Consider the following 14712-nt stretch of genomic DNA (forward strand, 5'->3'; position numbering starts at 1 on the left):
TTTGAAGAATCGAATTTAATAGTATCTGATGATTATCGTACTTGGTCAGGTTGGGCTTATACTAATAGTAGAGCATTATCACATTTTGAAGATTTACGATCTAAATTTGCAATTAATGCAATTTCTGGATTTTTAAAGGCAACACAATTACGTCCATCAGAATCATTAGAGTTTTTTATGTCAAATGTTTTCTATCTTTTTTAGATATGGTGAATCATTAAGTTTACCACAAAACATTAAGAATGATATAATATCATTATCACCATCAATTATATTACAAATTATACCACAAATAGTTGTTCATATCTCACATAAAAGTAAAAATGTTTCAGAATTTGTACGAGAAATTATTGAATCATTTGGGTCAATACATTTCCAAGCAGTAATATTCCCATTAAATGTCTTAAGTATGATAAATGATAAAGAAATCTCTAAAATATCACAAAACATTATGGACTTATTAGGGAATAAACATCCAACGATTTATCATGAATCGAAATTATTAATCGATGGAATGTATCGATCAGCTTTAATATGGATGGAAGAATGGATGACAGCATTAGATAATGCATCACGTTATCGAAATGGTAATAATATAAATTCTAAAGAACAAATCATCGAATTAATTCAACCGATGTTTGATAAAATGGAAAATCCGAAATGTGAATATGATCGAACATTTTTACGTATGTTTCAAGGTACACTTAAGAAATGTAAAACATTTTATGATACATATAAACAAGGTGATGAAAATATCATTAAATTAATGTGGGAAAACTTCCGAATATTTTATAATGAAATCGAACCTAAAGTAAAGAAAATGGAATCGATTCATTTGAACAAAGTATCTGAAGAATTATCAAATAAGAAATCATTTTCATTATCAATTCCAGGTACATATGATGCAGAAATTACATCACCACAATTACAATACATTGATCCAATTTTACATGTATTAAACTCACAACAACATCCACGTTGTGTTTATATGATTGATAATGAAGGAATTAAATGGAAGTTCTTATTAAAAGGTAAAGAAGATTTACGTGTTGATCAACGAATTATGCAATCATTTGATTTAATTAATTCATTACTTAAAACTAATCGTAATACAGTCGACTTAAATGTAACAATATTAAAATATGCAATTGTACCATTTGCACCTAACGCAGGTTTAATTAGTTGGGTAACAGGTGCAGATACATTCCAACAATTAGTTTATGAATATCGAAATAATAGAGATATTCGTCAATCGATTGAACTTGATATAGCATCACAATATTTTGTTACTACGAATATTAATTCTATGTCTGCAATGCAACGATATGAAATGTTTGACTTAATTGCATCGAAAACTAAAGCAAATGAACTTCGTGAAATGTTATGGCTTCGAGCAATTAATCCGAACATTTGGTTAGAAAGAAATCATAACTTTACTATATCGACGGCATTAATGTCTATGGCTGGTTATTGTATTGGTTTAGGTGATCGACATCCATCGAATATAATGATACAAAGACATACTGGTAAAGTTGTCCACATTGATTTCGGTGATTCGTTCGAAGTCGCTATGAATCGAAATGGTTTCCCTGAAAGAGTACCATTTAGAATGACGAGAATGATCGTGAACGCTTTGGATAGTGGCTGCGTCGATGGTTTGTTTAGAAGATGTTGCGAAGACGTTTTATGGGTATTAAGAGAAAACCAAAGTTCGATAATCGCACAATTGGAAGTGTTCGTACATGAGCCGATATTCTATGGACATGAAACGAAGAATAATAAGACGGCGCAAAAGGGAATTCTGGAAAGAGTCGCGTGTAAGTTGTCAGGAACAGATCAAAATGATGACGGAATGGAATGCGACGTAAGTGAACAAGTCGATAGATTGATCAGAAAGGCGATGGACCCGCACGAATACGTGAGGCACTTCATTGGGTGGTGTCCGTTTTGGTGATTTTTTTGTTCTGAATTAACTAAAAATTAAATTAAATTCATCTTTCAACTTTGAATATTAATTTTGTTTAATATGTTTTATAGACGCTGATTCTAATCCGAGATCAGAAGTATTTCATTGTGTATTAACAAATGAACATCTTTCATAAAGTGATGGCTTAATTAGTTGATTAATCAACTTAAAGTCAAATTCATTATGTGTTGATATTTCTTGAAGCTTTTCTAAATCGGCATTTCGAAGTACTTTTCTAAATCAGCATTTCTAATGGATTAACTCCTTCTTTTACATATTGCATTTCATATGAAATTTCCAATCATCTTTTGATAATTCATAAAGTGCTGAGATGAATTCTTCAAGGAATTGTGGTCTTAGAAATTTGTTCCTTAATTTGTTTTATATTGAGAAAAATATAATGTGTTCATATTTGCATTATATCAGATTCTTTTTTAAAACGGATCAATTTGATTTCATTATTTTTTTCCTCATTTTCATTTCTAATTTTAGTTTCTAATTTTTTTACACAGAATAAAATTAATTTTTTTTTGGAAAAAATATTTTATCATTTATTTTTTGATCAAGTCATTCACACAAGAAGCACTTCTCCAATCTCAAAATTGATGTCAAAGAATTGGTTTATTTATACATTTGATTTTTTGTGCTTTAAATCATTTGCAAATGAGTTTAAATTTGAAGTGGTTTGAAGAACGATGGGAGTTTGCCATTTAGGTATTTTTGGCGGAAAACATTTGAGGCAGATTCGATCTCGGCATCTTTTTGGGATGTGTCTTGCATAGATTTTATGATCTGTTCTGGATTGATCTTGCTCCAAAGGTCATCATCTTTAATCATGTGCCTTGTGAGAAGTACATGATTAAAATTAACAACTTTGATAAAGAGTTTAATTTGCGTGCGCTTCACAAGCGTGCCTTGCGCCATGTCCTTTGTTAATTTTTTAGGTACTTTATCAATTCCTAAAACAACAGCATGAGGATAATTGTGTGATTCTGTAGGTTCTGAACAAGATTGTAAAACTATTGCTTTCTTTCCAGCATGACGGCCTTTAAGAAGAACAACTATTCGTCCTGGTTGAAGAAGATTCTTTTGGGAAAACATAATGATGAATGTATGCCACAGCCGTTAATCATTGACCATTTTTCGTTTAACGGTTTTCATTCAAATTCTTATTTTCTATGGTTTATCCAAATTTGCTTTTTGGCCGACCGTTTATAGATCAATTTAATTTCACATAACATTTCAGAAATGCAAAATAAAGGATGGTATTCTAAAGTTATATGTTCTGATAATGAACCACAAACGCGCTGGGTATCTTTTGATTCATACTTTCTTTGCGCATATTCAAACAAAAAAGATACAATTCCAAATTTAGCTTTTCATGTTGACAATATTCAAATTACAGAAGCATTCGAAGAAATCGGTCAAATGCATTCAATAAGATTAAACTTGTCTCACCAATGTTCTTTTGATCATTTTTTCATTTATACTCCAAATCAATTTGATATTGTTGAAATAAAGGATGAAATAATTAATCAACAAAACAAGTGGCGTGAGCATTGCACAAATGATGAGCCAGATTATTCGCAAGATTATGTCTTAGATGTAACAGGAAAATTCATCTTCAGACCAGCTGACAGAATTCATTTTTCGTTATCTCAAACAGAAGTTAAAGTTACACAACTTAACCAAGAAGATATCATCATTCCAATAAATTCCAATTTTGATATCCATCCAAGTAATGAATCTCCAAAAGACGTAAAATGGATTATAATCAAATACGAATCAGACAGCGAAACAAAAACTGCTCAATATCACTGTTCGAATCTTGATATAATGAAGAAGCTTGTGAGCACATCATTGCAAATCAGAAATCGTTTGCAATCGTACACATAAATGGCAGAGAACATTTTGCAATATGCAAAAATCGGCAGAACTTATTAAATCATTTATCCAAAAGTTCTTTTAACTGAGTTGTGAGAAGTAATCGAAAAGAAAAGCTGAAATACTTCATTTTTATTAAATAAAACCATAATATTTCCCATGGCACAAAGAAGAAATTGTAGAGTTTTGCGCAACAATTTTTTTATATTTACAAATTGGATTATTGAATTGTAAGTAACTTTAATATTTCTAAAAGATTCATTGGGAAATGTAATAAACAATTAACATTTAATTAAGACCGAGAAAAGAAGATGAAACGTTACGTTTAATGTGTGATATTTTCATTTTGGAATTATCTCTTTTCTGAAATGAAGTTGGATGGATGCAAGGTCCTGAGGAGCTTCGTTTCCTCCCTTGATTGCTTTGAGCATTCCTTCTATTTCCTTAATCTTCTTCGAGATTTCCTTTAGATTTGCCTTGTTTTCTTTTGCAGCTTTAGCTGAATCTCCAATACGCTTTTCTTCTCTTTCTTGATATCTTTTGATTTCTTCTTCCATTTCTGCAAAGGAACGAAGATTCGTGTTAAGATCTCTTTGAATATTTGACTTTTCTAATTGATCAAAGTTACTGTGAATTCTTTCTGCTGTTTTAGCGAGTAAAGAAATACGAGATTCATACTCAGTGATTTCATCAGATAAATCGTTGACCTTGAATGATGCAAAATTGATTTGTGTTTCGATTTCTTTGGCGTCTTCCTCAAATGTCTTGATTTCAGCCATTAAATCCTTGATCTTATTGGAAATCTCTTGAGAGCTCATCAGAGAAATGAAAACCGCAACTTTTTTCACATTTCATTTCACAATTCAAAAACTGTATACAATTTTTCACTACTTTATTCATCATCTAACTTTTGGAGTAAAGTTCGTAAAATTGAATATTTAGAAATAAAGTAAACGTACATACAACAAATGCTTGAAGAATTAAATCGTAGACTCGATGTTATTGAAGGATATGTAGAAGGAATTCATGAAAGAACAGAACAATCAATGCCTGAAATGACACCGCCATATCCGAATCGTTTGATGCGAAGACAACAAATTGAAAGACAAATTAATCAATCCATCTTTTCACCAAATCTTCACGAACTATATAAATCAGTCCCAAAAAACTATGCTGGCCCTGAATTCATTAAACAATTATTGGAAGCAGAAAATAATCAATCTCGAAAAACAAAGAACAAAAAGTCATTTGATATAGATTACCAAGAGTATATAACCATTTTAGCCCAACGAAACTCCAATTCAGCTCCGTACAAAATCTAATTTTTTCTTTTTGTAAAAATATATATAACAAAATGACTTTTCCATCATAACTCAAATCGTCAAAAATCACTTACAGTTTTATCCGATTCCAAAATTCATTATTTTTGATAAATTTATAATCTTTATTAATCATTGAAAATCGCGTGCTTCTCTGATAAGCCTAGACTTTGTCTTAGACTCTTGCCTCTTCTTTATTTTCCTTTTGTATCTATTTTCTTTCGATACTCTATTCTGAATTCTCTCATCTTCATCAACTTCTTCTTCTTCTTCAGACGTCTTTCCTTTCTTATTATAATACTTTCCTTTTAAGTCTATTGGTGTAATTTCATCTACAAAGTCTGAAAATTGTGGAATAGATTCAACCTCAAGATCAAACCTTAACAAGAAAAAGCGTCTGAGCTCTCCCAAATCATGGTTAAACTTTTCCTCAGCTTCACTACTTGTATATGGGAGACATTGTGGAAAATCAATTAATCTGATTTTTCCATCAGGCTGTAAAATGATATTAAATTGGCTAAAATCAGCATGTACAACGCCAGACTTTAACAAATTAACAGCTAAATCAACACATTCTTCGAAGGTGTGTGCTGGATCTTCAAGATATTCAACGCTATTAAGAAGAGTTCCATTGATGTATGACATGACAACACAGTGACGATTCCAATCGATTGGTGTTGGAACTGGAAATGCCTGGAGTGCTGTCATATTCTGAAATTCTCTTTGAGCAGAAAGTCTTGATAAGTAAAGCCAAGATGATGAATGTTTCTTGTTGAGGTAATCACGAGTGTCTTTAGCTTTTCGGAAAGAAACACGACCAATTCGATGGAATTTAATAACAACAGGTGTTTCATCATCAGTGTAACCAACATAAACATCAGCTTCTTTACCCTGACCAAGGATACCACCAAGGTGAGAAATGACACCTCTTTTAACTAAAGCATGTAATGCAAGAAAATCATATCCATTTTTTGAAAGTTGATAACCATCATAAGGTTTGCCTTCATGAAGTGCCAATCTACGCTGTACTAAACTTCCTAATGCATGATGAATTGAACCACGAAGACCTGATATTGAATGAACAAGTTCTGCTGCAACAAGTTCGTGATTTCTCTGTCCCATTTCAATTGCTGTAAGAACACGCCATTCATCATCTTCGATGTATGGCAATAAAGATGCATCAAAAGCCATCTCGCCTCGATTTTGGTCGTCAGAAATTCAGAACAAATTTTGCGGTTATGACACAACAAAAATTTTCGTTTCTCATTTTCACTTGATTAAATCAATCTCTTTATCACTTTCTTTTTTAAAAAAAGGTATACACCAAATTTCCAATAAATATACTAAAAATAATTATTCATAAATTTATGATTATATAATCAATTGATCAAATTTTTGTTTTTATCCAAATCATCTGGCTTGCTTACTCGCGTTGTTTACATCAATAATGTGGATTATACTAGTATTTCTCTAAATATTATTTTGAAAATGAATTGAAATGTTAATACAAAAAGTGACAAAAACACGTTTTTCTTGAATTTTGCTAAATGAGGAAGCCAAGTAGGGGCGGCGCACAAAAGCCAAGCTTAGCCCTTCGTGCTGCTGCCCTCCAACAGCATATGTCACAAAAAATGTTTCTTTCAGAACCACTTTATAAACCAAATATTCCGAAAACAACGATATCGCGGCAAAAGCCCAAACGTAAGCATCCAAATGTTACTAAGCCAAGCGTTCCTACATCAACAATATTCGAATCTAAATCTGTATCATATAAACGTAAAATTTATAATCAAAAACTTACACTTGCTGAGCAACTCGGCCTTGTAAAGCCTCCGCCTGCACCTCTTACAGACGAGCAGTTTGAAACAGTTAAAATCAACACTCAAAAACGTGGATTTTTTAATGAATGCTGTCCTATTTGTCTTGAAAAATTTGGACCTGATAATCTGGTTCTCCTTTCATGCAGCCACCTTCTTCATACCACTTGTTTAATGAACTTCAGGAAGTTTACTCGTGGTAAAGTTCACACATGTCCTGTCTGCCGTTGCCAATATGAATTTGTTGAAGTCAAAGCAGAAGCTGCTTATCACGATCGTTGTGCTCGTGATATTCAACGTGTTTTCCGTGGGTATCTTGTACGTGACAAAATATGTCGTAATGCGCCTGTCAATTCAATTCTTCATCGCAAATGGGTAATTGGGAAAGCACAAGATGTATCCCATAGGCTAACAAAAGCTATTGATAGCCAAAATGATGCTGTCGATGCTTTTCTGTCTTCTATTGATGCTGATCTGGAATATCAAAGAGGTTTGTTGAAAGCATTTGAAGAAAGAGAAAAAACCGTCAACTTTAACGTCTGCCGTAAAAAAGCGGTTGAAATTAACGAGGAAATGGAGTGCCCCATTTGCCTCAGGAAAATAGAAACAGAAGAATGCGAAGTTACTTCATGCTGTCATGTTTTTCACATTAATTGTTTAATGTCTTGGTTGAATTTTTGCGAAAATCAAGGAAAACAAGGGACGTGCCCAGTTTGCAGATCTGTTTTCCAACATGCGCATTTTGTTGAAAAAGATGAACACAATAACCGAGAAACTAATGATGATGAGAAAGAAGTCAAACAAAAAACAAAAAGAGGAAGGGAGAAGTCAAACAAAAGGATTGGTCAAAAATGATTTTGTATTTTATAAGAGAACTCATAAATTTGAAGAATTTGCTTTCTTTAAATGTTAATAAATTTTGGAACTTTGAATTTTAATTGATATTTTTTTTCTCCCGATTGAACATGGCGATGTTACTGGGGATTGGGATGATATGGAAAGTTTTGTATGCACATCTTCTACAACGAATTACTTGTTGATCCAGCTGAACATCCAGTTCTTCTTACAGAATCCCCAATCACTCACAAGATTCAACGTGTAAAGATAATCCATATTCAATTTGAAACATTCCAGCATTCTACATTGGTAATCAAGCTGTTCTTTCCCTTTACTCATCTAACTGTACCACTGGTATTGTTCGCGATATCAAAGAAAACCTTTCGTATGTTACATTTGATTTTGATGAAGAATTGAATAAAGCAAATTACTACAACATCTGAATGTGATATCTCGTACACACTTCCAAATGGCAATGTCATCACCATTGGCAGTGAACGCTTCGAATGTGCAGAACTTCCTTTCAAGCCGCACATGAATGGATTCGATTACGAAGGCATTGATCAAACACTTTTTAAATCTATCATGGCATGTGATACCAATTTTTGTAAAGATCTCTATGTTAATGTTTTCCTTTCAGGCGGTAACACAATGTTCGAAGGATTTCAAGAACGAATAGAGAATGAGCTATTGAATCTTGCACCATCAGCAATGAAAATAAATGTCGCTTCAACACCACAGCCGAAGTACGCAGCGTGGATTGGTGGGTGTAAACTTGCTTCGCTTCCTACTTTCCAACAAATGGTTATCAGCGGAATGAATATGATGAAGAAGGAATTGTTGATTGTAAGTGTTTCTAAAGGAACATAGTAAAATTATATTTTCAATTTAAATGCATTAAATGAAATTTTTATATCCATTCATGAATTTATTTATTGTTCTTAATTACAATTTATCAAAAATTTATTTTGATAAACACCATTGAATTCATTATCAATTACAAATTTGATCTAAATTAATGGTGATACTTGGGTAGTGCTTTTCATTACCTTTATTAGAATTCTAATTAAAAAATTACTGAAACAATTTCATTTTGTCGGTTCTATTGAGTCATTGGCTTTAACCGAACATTTAATAATTTAAAAAGTTACTATCATCGATTATTTTTCAGTGAAAAAAACTTCACCATTGAATTAAAAGTGACATGTGTTTGGCCTTTCTGTTTGGAAATGACCGAACTTCTCTTCATATCTCCAATCCAAAAAAAGGATCCAAGAAAGCCAACATGGCACGGTATTCCACGCGTTGCTCTCACACGCCCAGCCGTTGCTGCAGAAATTGATCCAGTTCAACCAGAAACAATTCCAGTTGAAGAAAGGAAGACTCGTGCCTCAATCAAAATTGGTACAATTGTCATAATTCTTGATGGAGAGTTTAAGGGCAAACGTGGTGTTGTTTTCGCCGATAATGGCAAAGGAATTGTTAAAGTTAATGGCCCAGCTATCAAACCAGTTGAAATTGACCAAGATTTCTTAATTGCCACATCCACAAAATTAGAAATTGGTAACGTTGACGAAGCAGGATCTGCTGCAGCAATCAATGCTGCTGCAGAAAAAATACCAGAAATGTCTGACTACCTTAAAGCTACATTTACTCTTAGACCAGGAGATCGTCCACATCTTATGAAGTTCTAAAAACTTTTGGTATTGAATTATTTATTTCTTTAACAATTTCAATATTTGAAAATATTCTTTATCACATAGGAAACAATGTATTTCATGCAGTGAAAATAAAAAATATTTTATGAGTATGAATAATGTAATTGAGATCATAATTAAATTCATAAAAAAAAAATTGTTATTTCAAGGTTTATTGTTTTGCTAAATAGTTTGTAACCATCTGTTTAGTCATATTTCTTGAATCCAAGAAGTCCGGCACGTTCACGGAAACATCTACGGCACATGTTGATTCCATATGAGCGGATAACACCACGACGGCGTTGGCAGCAGCGGCAGCCACGATCAAAAGCACCTTTGGCATGTTCGCGGTTGTGTTTAGGAACAAATTGGGTTGGCATTAGAAAAAAGGGAGAGACCAAAACCGTAAAAACCGAAAAACTTCCGGCACTTTTTCTAATGGTCTACTGTTCACTATTTTGCATGTCAAAATTAGCTATACAAAAAGGAATTGATAAAAATGCCTAAAATATTTATTAATATTATTTGAAATTAATATTATTTGCTATAACAAAATGAAATTTATTTAAAATATTTAATGTATCGCTCATTCATTTAAAAATAATCATACGGAAATAGTTAAAGTTTATAAATAAATTTACTTTGTTCTTCTTAAACAAGGGGAAATTGATGTAAATGCATAACTTGATAGAAAACATCTCAATGATTTGGCCACATGAAAAACTTTCATAAATAAATTTTGCTCTCAGAGCCAATTATCCAAAAACACAAATCCTCTTTTAAATATAAAAATTAGTCTTGTTAATTTTTACTTATTCAATCAAACAAGACTAATTACATTTTTGATTGTAATAAATTGATTATTTCTTTGTTTCCACTATTTTTAGCATGATCAAGTGCTGTATTAAATAAAACGAATTCATTCCAAATATTTATACAAAACACGAAAATATTATTATAAATATTAAATAATACAAATTAATATCTTTAATGTTAATATCAATTTTTTCATTGGAAATGAGTTCTTTAGCAATTTCAGTTCTCTCTTTTAAGCATGCGTGAATTAGTGCGGTCCAAAGTAATTTGCATAAACACCCAACAGAATTATTAAACATTAAATAAATTAAAATTAACTTCATATTTAATAAATAAATATTTTTAGCATTAATATCAATTCCTTCCTGTTCAAGAAGTAATTTCACTATTTCTGTATGACCTTCACTTGCTGCTCTAGTGAGTGCTGTATTAAATAATATAAATAAATCCCAAATATTATTTTATAATATCAAATAATTATAATTAACTTCATATTTAATAAATAAATATTTTTAGCATTAATATCAATTCCTTCCTGTTCAAGAAGTAATTTAACTATTTCTACATTACCTTCACTAGATGCTAAAATAAGTGGTGTATCAAATAATTTAAATAATTTCCAAATATTATTTTATAATATCAAATAATTATAATTAACTTCATATTTAACAAATAAATATTTTTAGCATTGATATCAATTCCTTCTTGTTTGAGAAGTAATTTAACTATTTCGTCATATCCTTCTTTAGATGCATACATAAGTGGTGTTGAAAATCACCGAAAAAATCACAAATTATTATAATCAAATATCAAATTATTAAAATAAATTTCATATTTAAAAAATAAATATTTTGGGCATTAATATCAATATCTTTATGTTCAAGAAGTAATTCAACAATTTCAGTATAACCTGCTACACATGCTAAAATAAGTGCGTTATCAAATAAATTAAATATTTTCCAAATATTATTATAATATATCAAATATTTAAAATAAATATCAAATTATATTTATAAAAATCTTCAGCATTAACATCAACATCTTCATGTTCAAGAAGTATTTTAACCATATTTGTCAAACCTTTTGAAGCTGCGTAAATAAGTGGTGTATAAAATATATAAAACAATTTCCAAATATTATTTCGAAACATCAAAAAATTAAAATTAACACTAAATCACACAAATAAATATCTCTTTCATTTACATCAATCTCTTCTTGTTTGAGAAGGAATTTAACTATTTTCTCATCTTTCGTTTGAATTGCTGAAAATAGATCTTCTGGTAAATCTTCAAATTATTAAAATTTATGTCATCTTCATCATTATTTCCATAGTTAAGTATCATATTCATAATTTGAAAACATACATTTTCTCTTGCATAATCAAGGGCTGTTTTAAATATTTAGGACAATTTCCAAATATTATTTCAAAATTTCAAATTATTAATATAAATATTAATAAAAAGAAATTGATGTTTTTTGCATTAATATCAATTCCTTCTTGTGCAAGAAGGAATACAACAACTTCACCACGATCTTTTGAAGAGGCAAGCATAAGTGCTGTTTCAAATATTTTAACTAAATTCCAAATTTTTTATTGAAACATCAAATTAAATATATCTGACTGAAAATGGATTAAATGAATATTTTTAGCATTGACATCAACCTTTCCTTGTTCAAGAAGGGATTTAACTTTCTCTAGGTTGCCATCGTAAGATGCCTTCAAAAATTCTTGGATCGAAGATTCCATTCAGTTAAAACTAAATGTCATAACGGTTTTTCACAAAAATTGAATAGATGACATTTTGATTGATAGTCAAACTTGTAAGTTGTCATCGTTTTGTAAACAATTCATTTTAACTAGTTTTTCAAAATAACGTACTTACAAAATTACTTGTTTCACAACAGATATATTTGGTAATAATGGTTAGTGATTGTCCTCGTTTTATGATACAGCTTCATGTATTTTTGATCCATGTCCTTTTAATGCATGTTTGGTATTCTTCCAATTTAATTTTATTCAAATAATGATAAAAAGAACCTTTTTATACCTAAAGAACCTTGTTCAACACGAAAATGTTTCGTTATTAAGTTTTAGTAATTTCGAAAAAGTAATCTTTAAATGTAAATTAAATTTATGTGGAAACTAAAAAATTATATTGAAATGATGGATGCCATAACTAATGTTTATTAATGAGTTTAGCGGGCCCATGATGGTGCTTGTTGAGTGTAATTCCATCCGTAGTCACCATGGCATTTGGGACAACAGTTTGCTGAACTATCCCTGTTACCATTTTGATCCTTATGGCAGTTATTGCAATAAATAGTATTGCAACGACGGCAGATTTTCCAGCAGTTTGCAACTCCGCAAAATGGACAACCCATTGCAAATGAAGTGAAATTTTTTTTTTATTTCAATTTTCAATGCAATGAAAACTGTATTTAAAAAGTTCCAAATCCAAAAAACGCATTAACCTACAGGTTATCACAATGTTAACATTGTTACAAATACCAAACATGCATTAAAAGGACATGGATCAAAAATACATGAAGCTGTATCATAAAACGAGGACAATCACTAACCATTATTACCAAATATATCTGTTGTGAAACAAGTAATTTTGTAAGTACGTTATTTTGAAAAACTAGTTAAAATGAATTGTTTACAAAACGATGACAACTTACAAGTTTGACTATCAATCAAAATGTCATCTATTCAATTTTTGTGAAAAACCGTTATGACATTTAGTTTTAACACTGGTATGGATCTGTAACATTTCAAACAATGTGATTTTTATTATGAGTAAATTTTAATACATATTGCTATTGAACAATTATTGTATTTTTTTCTCATATACGCAATTTTGATATTAAAATTAATTTTAGTTTATCATAATTTCATTTTATTAATAAATCGTTTTTTAATGAAATTGTAATTATCTTTATTTGATACAGTACTTATAAACTCATCTCAAAAAGGTGAAAAAAAATCAAATTACTTCTTGAACAATCTGAAATACATTAAAAAAAAATTTTTCAAACTGCATACATAATTGCATCTAAAAAAGGACACCAAGAAATAGTTAAATTGCTTATTGAAAAAGGAGCAAAAAGAGATTAATTCACACAAGTACATATAATTCATTTTATGCAACTAAGTTATAAAAAGAGAAAATATAACATCTACGCAACCTCATTTGGAAGGAATGCAAATTCTTAAGTAAATAAGATGTGTTACTTATTTAAATAGATAAACATCAATTGTATCTTTTTATATTGTTGGGAAATTTATGGCAAAACAACAAAATGCAAAAAAAAAATTAATAAAGTTTACATGAAATCAATATACAAATCATCAGGGCCTTCGTTATCACTATCTGCATCAGAGTCATCGCTTTGGTTTCGTTTGATATGATACTCAACATCACCAGCTTTTTCACCCTTTGCACGTTGCTCAGCGAGTCTTTTTGTATGGTTTGCAATCTCTAATGTTTGTTCAGGTGTCAAATCACTCACAAGATTTTTGATTAAATCTTGAACAAATATCTTGTATTGGATATCGTCCGAAAAAGAAAGGCAATGTTCTCCAAGTGCGTAAGCGAAATCTTCGAATTCTTGAACAGTTTTAGGCGTTGTTGACAAAGCTTTCGAGGCCATATTGCAAGTGATCGTTTTACATTCAATTTGGAGGTTTTGACAGAGGTCGACAAATGTAAAGTTTCATCAGCAAACGTCAAATTTTGAATAAACATAATTCTGACGTATAAAATTAACATATATTACGATTTGATAAATACATAAATATGTGTTCAAATTTCATAAATCGCATATCATCAAAAAATCAAAATTTTCATTTTTTAATTCATTTTTTATACATTAAATACTGTATATAATGGAAAGGATTCTATAGAGAAATTCGTGTCCTCTAATTTGGAGCACATTTAAAAAGGCTTATTTCGGTCTAGTAGAGCCTCATCCACTCTATAATTGGCACAAGTTCAACGGCACTGGGTTTTATCATTTTTGTGTCTATGAAATATGTTTTCCGCGATATTATAACATAATTGAAGTCAATCTCCGAATGATTCCAAATAAGGCATCTGTTGCTTATTTGTGTTGTTGGAATTCAAGTTTTCATTATTTTCTTCCCTTAATCGATTTGTGGCCCTAGTTACAGTGTAGGCGTGGGTTATAATAAGGTGTCAGCCTACAGATTTTCGCTGCAGTCTATATTGAGTAATTAAGAAAATTATTTTAAATAAATTATCATTTTTACTAGTGAATATATCACCAAATTTTATGTATTATGAAGCAAAAATACTTTAAATGAAATGGGAATTATTTTGTTTTTATTTTGATGTAACATTTAAATAATGATA

General features: G+C 30.5%; 9 protein-coding genes across 9 annotated transcripts; 5 read left to right on the forward strand and 4 right to left on the reverse strand.

Annotated features, from left to right (window-relative positions):
* Nucleotides 1-514: 514 nt before the first annotated feature.
* Nucleotides 515-1954, forward strand: GO595_004787 (PIKK family atypical protein kinase; the record flags this gene model as incomplete). Its single annotated transcript, XM_067917957.1, has 1 exon — nt 515-1954. The coding sequence occupies one exon, from the start codon at nt 515-517 to the stop codon at nt 1952-1954; it is 1440 nt and encodes a 479-aa protein (XP_067775040.1).
* Nucleotides 1955-2635: 681 nt separating this feature from the next.
* On the reverse strand, nt 2636-3067 carry GO595_004788 (60S ribosomal protein L27; the record flags this gene model as incomplete). The annotated part of the gene is made up of 1 exon (XM_067917958.1): nt 2636-3067. One exon carries the CDS (start codon nt 3065-3067, stop codon nt 2636-2638), a length of 432 nt encoding a protein of 143 aa, XP_067775041.1.
* Nucleotides 3068-4191: 1124 nt separating this feature from the next.
* GO595_004789 (uncharacterized protein) lies at nt 4192-4668 on the reverse strand (the record flags this gene model as incomplete). Its single annotated transcript, XM_067917959.1, has 1 exon — nt 4192-4668. The coding sequence occupies one exon, from the start codon at nt 4666-4668 to the stop codon at nt 4192-4194; it is 477 nt and encodes a 158-aa protein (XP_067775042.1).
* A 150-nt stretch (nt 4669-4818) lies between these two features.
* GO595_004790 (uncharacterized protein) lies at nt 4819-5172 on the forward strand (the record flags this gene model as incomplete). The annotated part of the gene is made up of 1 exon (XM_067917960.1): nt 4819-5172. The coding sequence occupies one exon, from the start codon at nt 4819-4821 to the stop codon at nt 5170-5172; it is 354 nt and encodes a 117-aa protein (XP_067775043.1).
* Nucleotides 5173-5301: 129 nt separating this feature from the next.
* GO595_004791 (uncharacterized protein) lies at nt 5302-6360 on the reverse strand (the record flags this gene model as incomplete). Its single annotated transcript, XM_067917961.1, has 1 exon — nt 5302-6360. The coding sequence occupies one exon, from the start codon at nt 6358-6360 to the stop codon at nt 5302-5304; it is 1059 nt and encodes a 352-aa protein (XP_067775044.1).
* A 356-nt stretch (nt 6361-6716) lies between these two features.
* On the forward strand, nt 6717-7841 carry GO595_004792 (RING finger protein 32; the record flags this gene model as incomplete). Its single annotated transcript, XM_067917962.1, has 1 exon — nt 6717-7841. The coding sequence occupies one exon, from the start codon at nt 6717-6719 to the stop codon at nt 7839-7841; it is 1125 nt and encodes a 374-aa protein (XP_067775045.1).
* A 516-nt stretch (nt 7842-8357) lies between these two features.
* On the forward strand, nt 8358-8693 carry GO595_004793 (actin; the record flags this gene model as incomplete). Its single annotated transcript, XM_067917963.1, has 1 exon — nt 8358-8693. One exon carries the CDS (start codon nt 8358-8360, stop codon nt 8691-8693), a length of 336 nt encoding a protein of 111 aa, XP_067775046.1.
* A 359-nt stretch (nt 8694-9052) lies between these two features.
* Nucleotides 9053-9517, forward strand: GO595_004794 (60S ribosomal protein L6; the record flags this gene model as incomplete). Its single annotated transcript, XM_067917964.1, has 1 exon — nt 9053-9517. The coding sequence occupies one exon, from the start codon at nt 9053-9055 to the stop codon at nt 9515-9517; it is 465 nt and encodes a 154-aa protein (XP_067775047.1).
* A 4146-nt stretch (nt 9518-13663) lies between these two features.
* On the reverse strand, nt 13664-13990 carry GO595_004795 (uncharacterized protein; the record flags this gene model as incomplete). Its single annotated transcript, XM_067917967.1, has 1 exon — nt 13664-13990. One exon carries the CDS (start codon nt 13988-13990, stop codon nt 13664-13666), a length of 327 nt encoding a protein of 108 aa, XP_067775048.1.
* Nucleotides 13991-14712: the final 722 nt, after the last annotated feature.

This window comes from Histomonas meleagridis, assembly GCF_020186115.1.
Source record: "Histomonas meleagridis strain 2922-C6/04-10x chromosome Unknown contig_283, whole genome shotgun sequence".
In the NCBI taxonomy this organism is placed as follows: Eukaryota; Parabasalia; order Tritrichomonadida; family Dientamoebidae; genus Histomonas; species Histomonas meleagridis.